The sequence below is a fragment of the Dermacentor andersoni genome, chromosome 6 (assembly GCF_023375885.2).
Source record: "Dermacentor andersoni chromosome 6, qqDerAnde1_hic_scaffold, whole genome shotgun sequence".
Classification (NCBI taxonomy): domain Eukaryota; kingdom Metazoa; phylum Arthropoda; class Arachnida; order Ixodida; family Ixodidae; genus Dermacentor; species Dermacentor andersoni.
Genome location: NC_092819.1, coordinates 104,959,905 through 104,978,151, shown reverse-complemented (window position 1 = coordinate 104,978,151; position 18,247 = coordinate 104,959,905). Strand labels below are relative to the sequence as shown.

The 18,247-nt window shown below is 47.2% G+C and overlaps 1 protein-coding gene across 1 annotated transcript in view; it reads left to right on the top strand.

The window, feature by feature from the left end:
- The window catches only part of LOC129382409 (membrane metallo-endopeptidase-like 1), a 75,399-nt gene that overhangs the window by 21,794 nt on the left and 35,358 nt on the right, over positions 1-18,247 (top strand). Inside the window, exon 4 of the mRNA XM_055066290.1 lies at positions 16,513-17,566. Within this exon, the coding sequence (XP_054922265.1) occupies positions 16,513-17,566 (1,054 nt within the window). The remainder of the gene's footprint in view (positions 1-16,512; positions 17,567-18,247) is intronic.

The following is an 18,247-nucleotide window of genomic DNA, read 5'->3' as shown; positions in this document are numbered from 1 at the left end:
TATCTTCGGAGATACTTGATGGGTAAAGCGGAAGGTGTGATCAGCGGCCTGTCGACAACTAACGAAAGCTATAGCACAGCTATAGAACTTCTAAAAGAAAGATTCGGTCAGAATCACTGATTGTTAACGACCACATGTGTCGTCTTCTAAACCTACGTGAAGTTCGTTCTTGCGAAGATTTTGAAGATCTTCAAAGGTTGCGTGGTAGCATGGGCGCGTGAGATCCCTTCACAACCTTGGCGTCGAAGAAAAAGAATATGGAGTGCTTCTGCAAACTGCTATAATACAAAATCTTCCGCAAGAAATGGTACTCCTATATACTCAGCGCATCTTGTCTTCCACAAATACCGGCGTTACTAGTGACAGGCTAAATGAAATGCCTGTTCTTCTAGACTTCTTGAGACTTGAAGTAAGAAGCTGGAGACAAACTATAATGATGACTTCTGACAAGAGAGAAGAAACTTCAACCACAAAACGACAATCCAATGAGCATTTTCAAGCTTCTGCATCTATGTTAACCGTGAAACTGACTTCAGAGAGTTGTATGTTATGCGGAGACAAAGATCACTCGGTGGATGTCTGCCCAACGGAGCCAACATTAGACGAGAAGAAAGAGAAACTACGCAAATTAGGTGGTTGTTTCCGCTGCGCTAGACAATTTCACAAAGCTAAGGAATGCCTAAACTGGAAGAGACTAAGAATAGCGAAATGCAAGGGGCGACATATCACCGCGATGTGTGACCCAAAATGGAAGCAGAAGAATACGGAAACGCAGAGAACTGTTTCCAGCTCGTCAACAGACTCGCTAAAGTACAAAGTACACAGGTCTTCTGCAGACCGCCTAAGTTTGGGCTCTCGGCACTGGAAGCAAATGCTTTGCAAGAATGTTGATTGATGGTGGCAGTCAACACAGCTTCATCACGGAAGAATTGCCTAGGAAGCTGAAAGCCACTGTGTTAGCCGAAGAGCAGCTCACCATCTCGGTATTTGGAAACGTTTCAGCACCGCGGAAATATTATCGGAGAGTACGAGTCACGCTGCATAGCCAATACGACTCAAACTCACTTGAAGTAGAGGCTATAGAAGTTCCCGAAATATGCAGTGACTTGTCAGCATTGACAGAGACAAATGTACTTGCAAAGTTTAAAAGCAAGAAATTACGTTTGGCTGACGTCAAAGCAGTTCAGGTCTCGCCTGAGCCTGGAATAAGCGTCCTTATAGGTGCAGACTATTACTGGCAGCTTGTCAGTGGAAGAATTCATCGACTGGACGACTGCTTGCCGCGCCATCGAAACTATCATAGGATGGAAACTTCATGGAGATACCAGTATTGCACCGAAATTCTATAAGCCGGTAACCGTAAGGAACTTCAACATATACCTTACGGAAGCCAATGTTTCCCAGAAACTGAGGTCTTCCTGGGAAGTAAAACATCTGGGACTTATTAACGAAGACATAGTTTCGAAAGATGACGAACACATCCTGAAGAACTTCGTAGAAACAAACATTAGAAACAATGGTCGCTATCAAGTTGAACTGCCGTGGCGCAGCATCGTTCTCAGATTAAAAATAACCGGGATGTAGCGTTAAAGAGGCTGGAGTCCTTGCAGAGAACGCTACATCGAGAACCAGAGTTTCAGAAGGAATATGACACTGCCATTAGGAGCTACTATAACAAAGACTAGGCTGAGAAAGTCACAATAGGCTGTACGAGTGAACATATCACGTACTATACGCCACACCGAGCAGTAGTGCGACGCGACAGAACTACGACTAAAGTACGGGTGGTATTCGACGCCTCTTCTCATGCTTCCGACTCACCTTCACTCAACAACGTCTTGTGAACAGGGCCGAATTTGAACCTCAACATCATCGTCTTACTGCTGAAGTTTCGCAGCTTCAAGGCTGGAATTTCCGCCGCCATCGAAAAATCGTTTCTTCAAGTGTCCCTGGCTGAACATGACCGAGACGCGTTTCGTTACTTCTGGTTTGAAGAAGGGTCTTCCAATATTGAAGAACTGCGCATAAAAAGGGCCCCTTTTGGTGCCTGCAGCAGGCCCTTACTCCTTGCTACAACTCTGCGGCTCCACTTCCAACTGGTAGAAGACAAATACCCTTCTACAGCCAAACTATTGAAAGATCTTCACAGAATGGCGGCCACTAATAGTGTGTCGGCTACTGAAGGACAGTCATGGAATTCTTGGGCCGAAAGTATCTGCTTCAGGAGTCCAGAAAACAAAGAAGCCGATACAGAGGCAGAGACAGCGAAATGAGAAATCGATGCCATGAAATTAAGAAAAGAGTATATGGAACTTTTCGGATTTTGTCTAGCGTGGGATGATTTCTGTTTAATTGTATGTGAAATATGTAACCAAGTCACAAAACCACAGGCTCTGCGAAATCACTTGGAGCAGCGGCGTGGGAGCATTGACACCTTTGGTCGGGGTGACCACACTGCTGACACGTCCGCGCTCCACCCGGCGGGTGGAGGGAAGTCGTCGGGGCACAGTTCCTTGTCATTGTCGTCATCATCGTCGTCTTACACGTCATCGTCTTCCGCCCCGCGGCACTCGAGCGGGCCTGCCGGACGCCCGTCGTCAACAGCAAAGGCTCCATCTAGGTCCTCATTGTCAGGGAGGCACAGCAGGGGGGTGGAAAGGCTAAAACGCAACAACCACACGCTGGCCCCCGTTGTCCGGGTGGAGCGAATGCCACTTCCGTGACGGCCTGAAGCCATGGCCACCCGCAACAGCTCGCCAGGCCGTGAAAAGCAATTACCTTCACCCCAGCAGCCGCCACCTTTAACCCCCTGGAGGGCTAGGAATGCTGTCTGGCCCGGGGCCAAGGCAGGCCAGTCACATAACACCCGACGCATGCACCAGCAGCACGTCAGCAATGGTGGCTGCGACGGCTCCCACTGCGGCACCTACTCCCATCAGGAAGACACCCGCCAGCAGTGGTTCCACTTCGAGCACAGCATCGAAAGAGAAACCGTCGTCACGCGAATTACTTCAACGAAGATGCAAACACAGAGAAACAATTTCTGGAATTGGTGGCGACGAGAGTACCTCCAAGAACTTCGTACAGCTCCCCCCCCCCCCCCCACAATAATGAAAATAGACACTCAGCATCAGTGAAGCTTGGAGACAGTACTGACAAATGAATTAAACTCGCCAAGACAATTGTGGAAGTTTGGACAAATGACAGAATCATTGCCGGGCAGAGACGGCAAAGTTCGCTCATGCACAGCACGCACTTCGTGTGGCAACACGTTGCGGAGACCGGTACAGATGCTGTACCACCTAGAATCTGCTGGACAAGCTCCGTCTTGAAAAGAAACAAGCACACGCAAATTATTCGGCGGGGAGCTGTTAAATATTATGCTCCGAAAAAGAAGAGAAGACGAAGGGAAAAGCGAGCGTGGACACGAGCGCGCGCCTGAATTTTTTTAGTTGTTTTTACAAGCGTCGAAGAAAGAAGACGTTCTCCACTTCGGCTCCGCTTCCTGGTTTTCAACAACCAACAAGCTCAGTTTACAACCTTCCTGCGACGGCAACGACCATAAATATGGCTTTCGCAGCGGCAGTAGCTGCTCCTCCATTTGCACCTTGAGGGAGATTCACCGTGCAATAGTTTGATTATGAGTTTTGCTAAAAGGCCAAAGTTACTCTTCCAAGTTTCACCTTCTCTGGTGCGCCAGGTCTTTTGTTTCCTTTGTACCCGTGCTGTGACATGCCTGTCTGCCAAGCCACTCAGCTTCTTTTGTGGCGCGACAGCACGCTACAGTGGTTTTCATCTGGTGAATTCATTACATATTTCCATTTATAAAAGCGAAATGATTATGAGCCTAGGTCTTCTTTACCTGCGCAGAATGTTCATTTTCATATCACAGTTTTATGGCGGCGTCTATCTATACATGTGAACCTGAGAGGCAGTCGCACACTTATTTACATAATAGAAAAATTAGTAGTCTTATGGAGCCATAGCAACCAGCACACACATAATACACATGAAAGTGGCCATAGCGCAGTCAGCTTGAAGTTCCATTTTCAAAACAGTTATTTGTGCAGGCTACTTTGAGGCCTTCTCCTTTCAACACCCTCTGAAGATCAGTTGCAATATGCAGGTTGTGTAGTGGCCTGCATTCAATGTGTAGCAGTGCTGAAGTCTTATTTCTGAGGCTGCTTAACAATCACCAGAAGAGAAGCTGCCTACCTATATACAAAGCCTAAAGAATGCATTGATTCTAGAGTGTATTATTCACAACAATAGTGCACATACAGTATTTACAGGAGGAGTGATCGTATTATTGCGATAGCCATTATATGGACACTGCAGGGACATATTCGCCGTGATCTTCCGTATAAAGCCCAAAGGCGGCAACACCGTCGTACACACGCGAGACAGATTGTGCGAATCAAAGTGCGCGAGGGGTAGCGGGCGATCGCGGATATATCTGGCGCACGCGGAGGAGAAAGCGGAGAGCAAACGCGCCGTGTTCCGTCGCGAAAAAGGCTGAGGGGAATGTGAGGGAGGGAGAGGGGGGTGGCGTTGCGCTCCGGCAGAAACTGGGGATTTGGCTACCCGGCCTAAGGGGAACTGACGTTCGCGGCTCAGTCACGCGTGCCTTATAGGGAGGAACGCGGGGAGGCAGTGAGGGAGAGAGAAGGGCAACTTGGACTCCGGAAGCAACTGTGCACTTTGCACGGCAGCTTGCACTTGCGCGCACCGTATTTGGAAAGGGATCGGCAGACGGCTCATACCAGGCACATACCCAAGGGGGGGCTCGCGGAGGCCCGCCCCCCCCCTCAAATTTAAGCGGTATCCCCCCCCCCCCCCTCCGCCCACGCCACCACTTCTCACACATATTCCTAAAGCGCCGCGAAATCAATCTATTCGGTGGTCAGGATTTTGCTTCCTTTTACAGCGAAAGCAGTATATGGCTTACTTCCGTAGTTTTTGCGGCGTCCGTCACCAGAAAAATCATCATGTGGACCAATCCTGGTGATAGTGCAGAAAAGGTTTAAGCTCAACGGCGCATACTCGTGAGAGCTCAGGAACATATAACGCGCCCTTCACAATCTTCGGGATGGGCCCGCGTATGGGGAGTGCTTAACACCTGCTTCACCTCCGACGCGGGTGGGCCCGGTATTGCACTACCTTCGGGATCGATCCACGTATGGGGAGTGCTTAAAACCCGCTTCACCTCTACCGGGGGGTCGGCCCGGTTTTGCAATATATCTTCGGTATTAGTCCACGTATGGGGAGTGCTTAACACTTGCTTCAGCTTTGCCGCGGTTCGGCCCAGCTTTGCATGACCATCGGGATCAAACCACGTAAGGGGGGGGGGGGGGGGGCGGGGGGGGGGAGGGTGCTTAACGCCTGCATCACCTCCGTCGCGGGTCGGCCCGATTTTCCACTATCTTTGAGATCGGCCTACATATGGGGAATGCTTAATGCCTGCTTTGCCGCGGGTCGACCCGTCATTTCACTACCGTCGGGATCGGCCCACGTATAGGGAGTGCTTAAAGCCTACTTCATCTTTGCCACGGGTCGGCCGCGTGTTGCACTGTCTTCAGGCCGATCTGCGGCGGAGGTGAAACACTTTGCTTTTCGTTTGAGAGCTTTGATTGTCATCAGCTTTCGCTGCTATTCTATCTTCACAGAGTGGAATGGTTGTCAATCTTCTCATTACTTTTCGATGGCGGTATTTATCGACATCTCCTGGAGCGTAAAGACCAGTGTTCTCATCGATTCGGTGCCGGCGCGATTAACTCAAGATGAGTTCAGTTGTCACCATCTATACAGGTTGAGGTATCTCTCCTTTATGCCTCTCTCACTTTCTGTCACCATCTATTGCAGCAGGCACGGCGTAGTTTATTGTTTTAGTTATTTTATTTGTAATGCCCAACAGAATTTTTATATCACCATCTATTCAGCAATCACGCGCATCGCTGTTGCTTCGTTAGTTCTACCTTCTTTGTTTATATTGATCCAGTGGCAGGAAAGGGATTCGGTTCGTAGTCAGGTGGTCTGTATGTTCGCGGAACGAGTTGTGGCCGTAGAAAACGCCAGTTCCATTAAAATTTTTCTTTTGCTTCTGTATTTCCTCGAGTGACGGCTCGCCGTTACACTGGCAGATCCTCGGAACCATATAGCCGCGATATAGGTTAGATAAGGTCGAAAATAAGCAAATAGAGACTGCGTCCATCATCAGACCCTGCAATAACCGTTAAACCCATAAGAAATATGGCTGTCACCCGTTACCTTGTCTGGCTTTTCCCTAATTGTACAACCCTTTTCATGCAAAATTGGCAACTGGAAACTAGAGTCGCAAGGAGTAGAGAAATTAAGCGATTTACTAAAGGAGAGAGCCAAGGCAACAGCCAAACAGGAAGGAAAAGCGAAAATTAGCGAATTTAACAGTTGTTTGTGAAAAATATGGACCAACATCTTTTGATTTAAAAAGGAAGTAGAGATAATGCCGCCGGAAGTGGAGAATAATTCCGTGTGTTTTGAATGGCACTTCTACAGTTATCAGTCGAGCTTCCTGACGTAGCCACTTCTATGCTGTGCTAATCTGGCTGTTTTTCTAACCTTCCGCGGTGGGCGCCGCACGTCTAGAACCACTGCGGCCTGTGCTCTACGCGGTTGTATACGGGACTTGTGACCATGCATCGTTACGCAACTTCCCAAATAACAACACGAGTCGGTTTTGGCACCTAAATTGGTAGAACAGTAAAGGAGGGATCCAAAAGAACCTGCAATTTTTCCGCAAATATATATTTCTCTATAATTCTTCCCGAGCTAACTAAAAAAAACGCTACTAGAAATATTTAGTTTACACTTCCGCTTGTTTACTTTTTCTTTGCAGTGTTCTTCCTGCGCATCCTTCATGCACGAGTCCATTTGATGTGTTTTTTTATTTGCCAAGTAAAGGAGAGGTGTATCTCACAGGCGTACCTGTGAGATACACGTTATTTATTAGAACACGCGTCTTTATGGCGAGTTGTGGGCATTATTATCTTCTGTGCTAGTAAAGGCACCCCCCCCCCTCATTTCCATAGAAAAATTACCTTGGGTTGCCCCCCCCCCCCCCCCCCGAAAAAAAATCCTGGGCACGTGCCTGGCTGATACCATTGTGTGCGGCCTGTTTTGCAGCGTTGTGTTACCATACGTCACACATGGAGAATGGGCAAAACATCGCGTGGTCATGATTAACGAACGTCTAAAAGCGAAACCAGAGTTTAACGTGCAAAAGAAGCTAGGAAAATATCTCTTTTCTAGGCACATGCAGGTGGAAAAGTGAAGCGCACATCGGTCGTCGCTCAGGTAGCGTCAACTGGTCAGGGAAATGTGTTACAGCATAACAAATTTGTGCAGCAGGCATTCGAGTACCTTCCGCAAATACACACTGCAAGTTTTCTATTCCTGGGAAAAATAAAGAACAATCACTAGCCAGTGGCGCATCCAGAAATTTTGTTGGGGGGGGGGGGGGGGGGGGGGGTGCTCACATTGCAGCTCGGCCTGGGGAAGGGGAAGGTTCAGCTCGGGCGCTCCTATCTAAGTACATGTAGAAGGAGAATTCATTTTTCTCAGCAACCACTGCACCAAATTTGACGAAGCTTGTTACATAAAAAAAAAAAACCTATATTCTAGTGACGGTTTGTTTTGAATTTTTCATTTAGGTTGTCAATTCTTTATCAAAAATTGGCAGAAATCACTAATTTTCATTAAACCAAACTGTCATGTTTAAAACTCTAACTCAACAATGAAAAATGATATCACAATTAAAATTCTGGGTTTTACGTGCCAAAACCACCTTTTTGATTATGAGGTACGCCGTAGTGGAGGACTCCGGAAATTGCGACCACCTGGGGTTCCTTAACGTGCACCTAAATCTGAGTACACGGATGTTTTCGCATTTCGCCCTCATCGAAATGCGGCCGCCGTGCCCAGGATTCGATCCCGCGACCTCGTGCTCAGCAGCCCAACGCCATAGCCGCTGAGCAACCACGGCGGGTGATATCACAATTGTATAATTGCATCTAATAGTACATTTGAAGCGGAAAAAAATTATGTTGCTCATGAATCTCAAAACATTTAGTATTATGGAAATATGGCTTTTTCAGAACCCTTACACACAATGTAACCAGTTCACGTAAGACAATTTGACACACCAAAATTGTCCGCTTTGACTGTTATAGTAGATGGCGTCTACAGAAGCGCGATATGTGTTCTTGATGCAGAGCTATTTGTTTGTAAACGTCGTGCTTCCAATATTTTCGAATTTCGTATTTTTCAAAATATTTTAAACAAGATTCAGGCCCTAAATGAAATTTGCGCTTTCAACAGACAATAGAATTCAAATTCCTCTCTCAAATGCAACACATTCTATTAAAAGCGATCCAGAGGTTATCTCAGAAAAGCGTTACTGCGTTTTACATGTATTTCAATAGGCTGCGTCGAAGTTGGGCCCGAGCTAAAGCTTCCTCTTAAACAACTTGTCAAGCGATAAATTACACAAATAATAACTGCATTGCTATTGACAAAGATGCTGCAAATGAATTGTTGAACTCTACGCGCTGTCAAAATAAGTAAAATATGTAATTTTTCTTTCAATACGGAATGTACCCGTATGTACCAAAAATTGTGCCCAAAATAACTGAAATCAATGTTTCTAAGTTTTTTCTATTTAATAAGTAAAGAAAATATCACACGAACTTTAGAACTATATCAGTTCAAAGCCAGCTAAGCAGTACATGCCACTGATACGAAAAATGTAAAGGCCATGAAATTAACAAGTTGAGGACCAATATGTTAATGAGACTGTCATTGAAGAACCTTGTTTACATTCTTGTACACATGTAATGGCCAGTGAAAAATCTCAATGATACTGTCATTTGTTCCAATGTATTACGCAGGAGCAGCTGTCACTAGTCGTGTATCGTGAGTGATTCCACCGAAATTATAGTCGCAACAGAGAGCACGTATACAAAGCAGGAGTTCTGCATAATATATGAGGACGAGTCAAATGAAAGTGAGCCAATGCGAGTATATGACAAACGGGGGTACTTTATTTAAAAGTAGTCTCCATAAGCATTTGGACATTTGTCCCATTGACTAACGAGTCGCGTGATTCCCGTCTCATAAAACTCCTTAGGTGGCTGCTTCAAAAAGTCTGCTACTGACTCTTTCACGTCATCGTCCGACACGAATCAGCTTCCCTTGAACTGTTTCTTCAGGTGGCCAAAGATGTGGAAGTCGCAAGGCGACAGGTCTCAGGTGTATGGCGGATGTTGCAGCGTTTCCCACTTGAACTTTGCCAGTTTTTTTATTAAACACATCAGCGACACGGGGATAGGCATTGTCGTGGAACGAGATGACCCCGTTCGTCAATTTTCCACGTCGTTTGTTCTTCAATGCGACACGCAGCCGATCCGACGTTTCACAATATCGGAAACAATTGATAGTCGCTCAAGATTTAGCAAATTCTATCAGCAATGGCCCCTAACGATCGAAAAAAAGTCAGCACCTTTCCGGTGGAAATGACGGCCTTTGCTTTATTGGGGGGAGTGGGGATGAATTCGAATGTTTCCACTGTAAGCTTTGCCGTCGTGTTTCACGCTCGCAGAAGTGCGCCATGGTTAGTCTAAGATCACAATTGCAGATAAGAAATCATTCTCCTCATTCTCATACCGGATCAGATGAGTCAAGGCAGCGCCGAACTTCGCCGTCTTCTGGCGGTGGTTCAAAATTTTGGGCATCCATTGCGCACACGAGAGCCGGTAACCGAGATGTTCATAAATTATGGCATGAACCGGACCGTGAGTATTGTTCACACGTTCTGCCAGTTCATCGATGCTTATCCTCCGTTCTTGTCTCATCGACTAATCAACCTTTGCAGTTTTGTTGGGGGTGATTGCACGGTGGCTTTGGCCCGGTCTTGCATCGTCTTTGCAACTTTCACGTCCTTCTTTGAACCGTTTGCTCCAACGCTTCACGGTCGCCAATGAAATGCAATGTTCAACGTACACGGCAGCAATACGGCGACTAATTTCTTTTTAGGAAGCAACTTCAGCTGTCAAAAACGTCACCGCACCACGCTGCTGAACTTCTGGAGCGTGACGGCGAGCATTACGTCACCCAATCATGTTCAACCCAGTCTATGAGAGCATTAAAGAACATTTATCTTCACACCGGCGTGTTACTTTTGTAAATGAGAGATGCCTGTGTGCTACGCGCATGCCTCGCAGATAATGAACTGAACCATAATTGCGCGGGGTGTATAGGCTCACTTTCATTTGATTCGCCCTCGTTCATTAGAAATGCGAAGATACTATTAAATATACAAATGCGAAGATACAGCTTGATAAAGGGCAAAAATATGTGACTGGAAACAAAGTTCACTAAATGTATAAACAAAACCTCGCCACAAGATATATAAATATACGCACGAGTCTCCAATAAATGTGCGTAACTAAGAAAAAGTCACTGTACATAATGCGTCAAACAAGGCAAATAAACATGTTGCGCAATGACAGATTCACAAGATCCCAGATCCCGCCCCCATTCCCTCCACTCCCCCCGATGTATCGCGTGCGACGGATGGCGGCGTGATTCCTCCCCGCTTTTCTCCTTTGCGCACACAAGACTGAGGCCCAAACAATGAAACGTCCCTTTCATTCGAGCGCGTTCTAACCTTACGTGAGGCTTCCTTACAGCGAAGGACCGAAGCAAGCGTACTCTGAAAGCTCCTTCACCCATCTTCACGGAAGGAGCAGTTGCCGCATGCCTGGGTTCGAGATAATCGCTTAAAAGCTTTATGCGAACGCCATTATTCAATAAAAAAATGTTGTATCGTCGCACAATCTTTAAATTGAAGAGGTAATATAGAGAAGCGTGCACGCTTTCTTCTAGGCTTGTTTACTAAAGTTATAAAGAGTAGCGCATTACAGTGCTAAACTTGATGTGCTCCATCAACGCTGGCACGCCGGCGTCGTGCAACGCCTAGCAACGCCTAGCAACGCTTTCATGCCACACGCGTGACTGAAACGAACACGCCTGGCGAGACGTACCGTGCTCGCGCTTCTCCGCAGGTGGGCGACAGCTCGCAGGCACAAGCAAAGGTCACGTGGTTAAACAGTGAGGTGAAGCGCTCGTTCAGGGCCAGGATCGGCGTAAGGACGCATGAAGGTAGCTTTGGAGCTACTTTATGCTGAGGAAGCACTAAGGAAGCCTTCACCGACGGCCCCTCAGTAAGGAAGCTTTCAGAGTGACATAGGGCAGCCTCACCGCAATGACGGCTTCCTTACTGAGGTAAGGAAGATTTCATTATTTGGCCCTGAGCCACCATCGTCGACTCAACCATGACCCCCCCCCCCCCCCCCCCCGCCACGCTATCACTCGCACATACGGCATGCGGCGCGCGGTCACAATGTTATCGCCCTTGGACTTCATACAGAACATGAGGGCGACGACAGCAATGCGCCTGGATGGCCCATATAATTGTTATCGCAATAATATAATGTAAGTGTCCAGCAACTGAAGCGTCCCATGGCCCATAACTTTCCGCAAGAGAAGTAACAAAATCGAACTTTCTGCATACTACAATTCGCTGCGCCGCAACAATGTCTTTTTTTCGCTTTTGTGGGGCGGGGGCACCAAAATAAAAAAAAAAACGCAAAGGAAAGTATCTTGGCCACAATTGAATGTCGACTTTGGGCACCTAATGTGGCTACCGAAGGAGAAATGAGGAGGAATGAACTTTTATTGTGAGAAACAGCGAGAAAGTGTTCTTTTTTCGCCCTAGGTGTGCGACTCTCTTAGTCCAGAAAGCCGTTCGCTAATGCCACAGCCCGGGCCCGGTCCACCAGACCTCGCTGATCCTCCAGGCTCTGTGCCTTTAACGTTGCCTCCCACGTTTCTTCGATCGCTTGTAGTGGTTCTGAGGCATCATCTTGACTGGTTTTCTCGCGGTGTGGGCACACCAACACCATGTGTTGGAGGGTGTCTAGTACATCACAATATCTGCATAGGTATGAGAATTTGGTGGAGATTTGGTGGGGTGCATCCGGTGCATAATTCCATGGACATATCGAAGAAAACGTGACAGGCTTGGTCCACCAAAAACCTTACGCATACTGCTCGGTATCCTGCACCGGTGATACAAGACTTTCCGGAGAGATTGCGCTCCGGCGAAGGCGGTTCAATCCGCTGAGTCCCCACAGTGATGGCGGTGAGCAACCATTGTTTCTTTTTCTCGTGTGCTAGCCAGAAAGCGTCCAAAGCTCTGCCAGTCAAAAATCCACTCGGCCAGAGAAAACCTAACGCCCACCAAAGTGCGCCGCGCGGTGGTCGGGGTAACACGAGAAAAACGCATGCGCTCTGGTAGGCTCTGGCAGCCCGGCGGGTAGGGTTGCGAGAACAAAAAAAAAATGAAGATGCTCAATGTGCCCTCGCGAATAAAAGTCAAAGCAAAAAAATAAATAGCACATAGTTACCTTTGCTGGCTTTAGTGTCTTGACATGGATGCTTTGGCGTAGGTAAAAAAAAATGTTGATATTTTTTCTGTGACATTTCGGCACAAATGAACCACCGCAATGCTTCGTCTCATCGGACCTCGCTGCGTGCGTTGACAACTTGTCTGATAGTGTGTTTATTTGGCTTGTCTCGTTGTATGTTGCGATGTACGACTTTAGAAAAGTCAATGCACCTTTGGCGTCAAATCTTTGTAACAACATTAAACCCCCGAAGTTCCGCAATTGAATATCTAAAGAACAACTTTGGACATGCCAATGCTTCTTTCACATGATAAGTTTATGGGAACCTTATACCCATAAAGTTTCGGAATTGACATCCATGCGCTCCGTAGGTTCCGTCGACTCTGCGAGATGCCGCAGCGACCCCGTTCGCCAAAACGCCCTTGAAACTTTGTACTCGGATGGGGCTGCTTGCTCTATGTGACTCCCGGTGCATGGGCGTTGCCGCGAAATCAAGTCCAATGTTCTCAATGTTCGCGGTGAAATGTTTTTTTCGAGCGTGAAAAAGATATTTTAGACAAAAATCCAGAATTATTTCCGGCGCCAGGGGTTGCATTGGTTGGTGCAGCATAGACAGCACGAAAATATTTCGGGAGGGGGGGGGGGGGGGCTCAAGCCCCATAAGCCACCCCCCCCCCTTGCTAGACCCCTGTCGCTACCATATTGAAGCGAGATTTTCACCTGCGCGTCAGTTGGCACTATTCGACTGATGAACAACTGTCAACAGGCAGCTTCAGTTTGTTACAACAGCGCAGAAAAAAAATGTGCCATGCGAAACCAAGAGGATATTCACTAGAAAGAAACCGCGGAAGATCGTTGTTTCTTACTCTAGCTCTTTTGATAAGGATAGCGCTGCTTTGCTTTATAATGATTGCAGAAAAAGTGTCCCTATCTCGTGTTCGGTGGGAAAATGAAAACTTCGGTTTTCCTCCCCACGTTGTCAAAGCACACAGCTAAGCAGCATGCCTAGTGACCTTTCCTCGGTTTTTCCGACAATGCCAGGATATTCGCGGACACAGAAATAAAATATTGAACCACACATTACACGAACAAACATGCATCTGTATTGAAAGCCGCAGGAGCTGACTATCAGAATCACAGCCAAAGCGATTAAAGTCACTTAAACTTCGTAAAGTAGTGTCACGCTTTCAAGAATGCCGCCTCCTCCTCGCGCGCTCTGGCTGAGGCCAACGCTGCGTCGCTATTGGCCTAATATCATCACGTGTGCCCTCGCGCCATGCATAAGCGCCATTCTTTCTTCAGAAGCGTCTACGTAGTGGCGAGGAGCGCATGTTGGCGCCGCTACTACGCTCGACTAGTTTAGGTGGCACCACGGTCGAGGAGGGATCGTGAAAGAGAGAAGAAACGAGGAGGAGTGAAGGCGGAGGAGGAGAGTGTCGCTACTTTACGGACTTAAAGGGGTTTTAAAAGCGATAACAGCGAAAGCGCCACCCGTTGGCAAAACAAATAAAGCAACTAAATACAAATGTAGGACACCGAAAAAGAAATTGGCAAAAGCACGTTTTAGTTCTACCCAAAATTGCATCACTTTACTAATCTGTAGGTTGAAAAGATAGTCAAATAAGCAAAATGTATTAAGTTTTCCTTTGGATATCAAGAAAATGGCGACGCTTTAATGCCAATACCGAAACTAGCCCAACTGTCCACACATTGATATTGATTTGTCGATGATTCAGCCACCTACCTTACGCAGACACAGTCAGTCGAAACAGTGAGAGTAAGCGGGGGAGCAGCGCAGCTGGGTGCAGTCTCGTATAGCAACATAGGACCCGGGTACTTAGGCAGCTACTTCGGCACAAGATGAGCCGGCCGGGACGTTAGTGTGGCAAGACCATTGAAATGGCAGCAGAATTCACAAACGGTTGGTATAGCAGGTGAAGGCCTGGAATAAAGGCTGAAAACAAACGAAATATCGACGAGAACTGACTGCGCGGCAGAAATGAATGCTGTTTTATCAATCGTCGGTCACCTTCGCTAATATTGTGCCGAGCTTAAAGTGCAACTCCGGCGATTTTTTGAGCATGCCAAGGTAATGGAATATTTAGGTTCCCGAGACCTCCCTGTACCACGCATGATAGGAGAATTCTTACGCAAATTGGGAAATAATTTTAAATAGGCAAAACAGCGCAAAAATGAAACCGAAACCTGACCAAGCAGCCGTGCGAACCTCTTCGTGTGGCATCACGAGTTTCTACACACAGGGAAAGGCGCGCAAGGCATGCCGGTCTCGCCCGCTGGCTGCAAAGAGTAGACGCTCGGCAGAATCGTCACCGCGCCGGACCATCCGGTGAAAATGTCAGCTGCACCAGCTTTTCGGATCTGTCAAATATCGACAGTTATGATCCTGACGAATTCAATAGCCACCAATTGCCGTTGGCATTCGACCCGCAACCACGAGAGCCAGCGCCCATGCGCAACATATCGTTCTGCTTGCTATTTTGGGTGTTTTACCCCTCATGAGCGAAGCGCTTCGCATGCTCACTGTAAGATGTGGAGCACGACTTTACGCATTTGTATCCCACAAGAACGCTGCTGACCGTCCAAAGCACCGAACGGTGCATTTGTTCACATCGGCAGGTGCAGCGACAACTCCTCGTTCGCTTGAGATATAATGCTAGCCGCTCATTGCTGACATCAATTAATGTCAGAACATATCAAAATAGACAGATATTGGGCAAGTAAGCACCGTTGCATCACAATGAATCGCACTAATACGAGCGACCACACATCTTCGAAAACACCGAGCGGGAGACCGTAGTACGGGAGCGTTGTTATGCTGCCTACTTGTCATTCTTCGTACTCTTTTCATGCACACAATATGTTCCGCAAAGTTGACGTAGGTGAGGACTTTGCGCGCATGATCGTTCAGTTAGAGAACGCGTACCTTTCTCGCAGTAAACGCCGATGCCAGTACAGAAACCGTTGACAACTGAACGAGGCGGTTGCTTACGCTGCTGTATCGAGAGGCCTCCGCTTGTTACCCATTTGAGATACGAGGCAAGCAGTGCATCTCGACAGCTAAATAGTGAGTCCGCATGTCAATACATAAACATTTAGGGAAGTGCTGGTGAGTGAAGCCGGAAGCTTTCCTTCGAAAACTGCAACGTACCGATGTCGATACTGCTCCGTGCCGTCGCTTCTCACTTTTCGTGTGTGCACTGTACGAAATGTGGAATGGTTTATTTCAAATCCGTATGGTCAAAACTGAACTACAAAAGGAATTTTCCTCATCCTGATGCCTTAATTAGCTTCAGGTTAGTCGCTCAGGTCTGCCAGTAACAGACACAATAACTACGCGACTGTGACATATAGGCTTAACCTAGGCTGAACGCGATCGACATCGGCTCAAACTGTGTGTTCGGATGGCGAGGGATGAAGTTCGTGCAGACCACGTCTACAGGGAACGCAAGTTCTCGCGACAGCAACTTTGACGCCGTGCACCACCTTGCCACCCGTCGATTCCTCGACGCTCTCGTAACTGTCGTCTCCATAATCCCGGCATTCTCAGCATGGAACTCTCCTGACAACATGGACAATGTGGCTTGTAGCAATTAATTAAATTCATTTGTAAAAAACCTGTGCAGTTTTCAAACTTGCTTTTTTTTAGGACATGACGAAAGTGTACAGAGAAACGTACCCAGGGAATTTCATCGACATCCGTTTACATCGAAAAATCGCCGGAGTTGCCTTTTAGGTTTGGTTAAAATTTGCCCTACCAATAATGTCAACAGATTGGTAGCTAGGATAAAATGTTTGAGTAATGTATACGGCCTTTCTTTTTCACTGAAGCTACATATGTCTATTGGACAGCACTGGAATATTGCATCATGAAAAATGATATACGTGATACTATTTATTCTGATAATTCTGATATTTATTATGAACCGATCAGTGTCCATTCGTTTCTAGAGAGAGATAAGTGACGTGAATTTTTGTATTTACTCCGCAGGGATCGTTTGAGGAACCAGCTGGACGAAAGCATAGACCCATGCGACAACTTCGCAGCGTATGTCTGCGGGAACTGGAAGCCCGAGAGACGCTTCGGAGGGCTCTCAGAGTCGTCCTTCTCAGAGATGGTTATGTGGTGGCGTACAAATTTCCAGGACATCGTACGGAAGGCCTCCATCGAGCTGCCGGTGGGGAGGAAAGTGGCCGCAATGTTCGAGAGTTGCATGACGCAGATGCGCTCTGATGTACCAACCTTTCTGTTATTTATGCGCGCTCATGGGTTGGTATTTCCCGGAAAAGCCAAGGCAAGGCCTCCTTTGGAAGTCCTATTTGATCTTGCATTTAACTGGAACATAAATCTCTGGTTCAAAGTGCAGCTATTTCCGGGTACCATAGATGATCCACGGCGCCGCATTTTAATTACTACCAATCAATTCCTGACATACTGGTACGCCATGCTCGGTCAAGTTCCAGCGAACAAGTTTGTGGCCATTTACAATGCGCTGGTTCGCATTTTCGGTGGTGACGAGGCAAACTTGGTCACAGAGGAGGAAATCATGGAGGTCTATGAAATAATGCATTCCATAGTCGAAAAGTTTGTGCGGGCCGGCACGCACATGACACGTTTTCCCGCTGTGTTTGCACTGCGCGATGTGGCTAACTATACTGAACTCGTCACGGCCGAGCACGTGCACGACGTAATCAAGAAGACACTACGGATCAATCCAGCCTTCAGTATTGATGAACTGCTGCTGCTTAACGACATTGCGAAACTACATGCCATGCTCAGCATCATCAGCACTTACGACGACACCACGTTGCTCCGTCATCTATCGTGGCTGTTCGTGTACGCATACGGACAAGTTGCTCATCCCGCTGCCGTTCTGAAGACCTTATTTGGAAGCGCAGAGTTGGCGAGGGCAGTACAACCTCGCTACTGTGCTGTGCAAGTCGAGGCCAGTTACAAGCTCCTGGTGGCTGCTTTGGCTTCCGTGGCAGTTTTCTCGCCAGAGGAACGTCGTACCATCGATGCACACCTTGAAGCAATTAAACAGGTGGGTTGGACGTCAATATATGTGTGCTGTTTTATACGGTGACTTAGCAGTCTCAGCGATTTTCATTTATTGAACTGCGATCCCAGTGTGCAGCTATGCTGGTTGCGGGTTTTATCAACGTAGGTTCCAGAATACTAGCTGCTGTTAAGCTAACGGTCGCTGGATCGCGTACATAATTTCACGTGGTACTGACGTATAAAGATTATAGTAGCAATGCTGTGAAAGACGAAACTAACTTTTATTGGGCGAACCTGTGTCCACAAAAACAGGCTACACTTAAAGAACGGCGACAGCGGCGAACACAGTCGACGATTGTCAAAATCTGATCAGCGGGTCCAGCGCGTCGGCTTTTATACATCAGTCGTCGAATGCTCCAGAGTAATCGCTAGGACCCGCGTGTCTCCCACAAAGTTCTATACTATTCGCGTGGCGCATACATACAATCAGATTACAGAAAGTTCGATGACAAACAGCGGATGGAACCGTCGATAACATTCCAGAAACTTCCGATACACGTCGGCGATAATATTTGCGATTACATTTGTTAGGCGGTGAAACGGGGTCGCCCGATAAAGATAAACAGGTACCACCTGTCAATACCCTCCGCTTAAATAGCATCGACCCGATGCCGCAAACAAACGAAAGTAGTTAACAAAAACACCCGTAGCATATGAACAACAA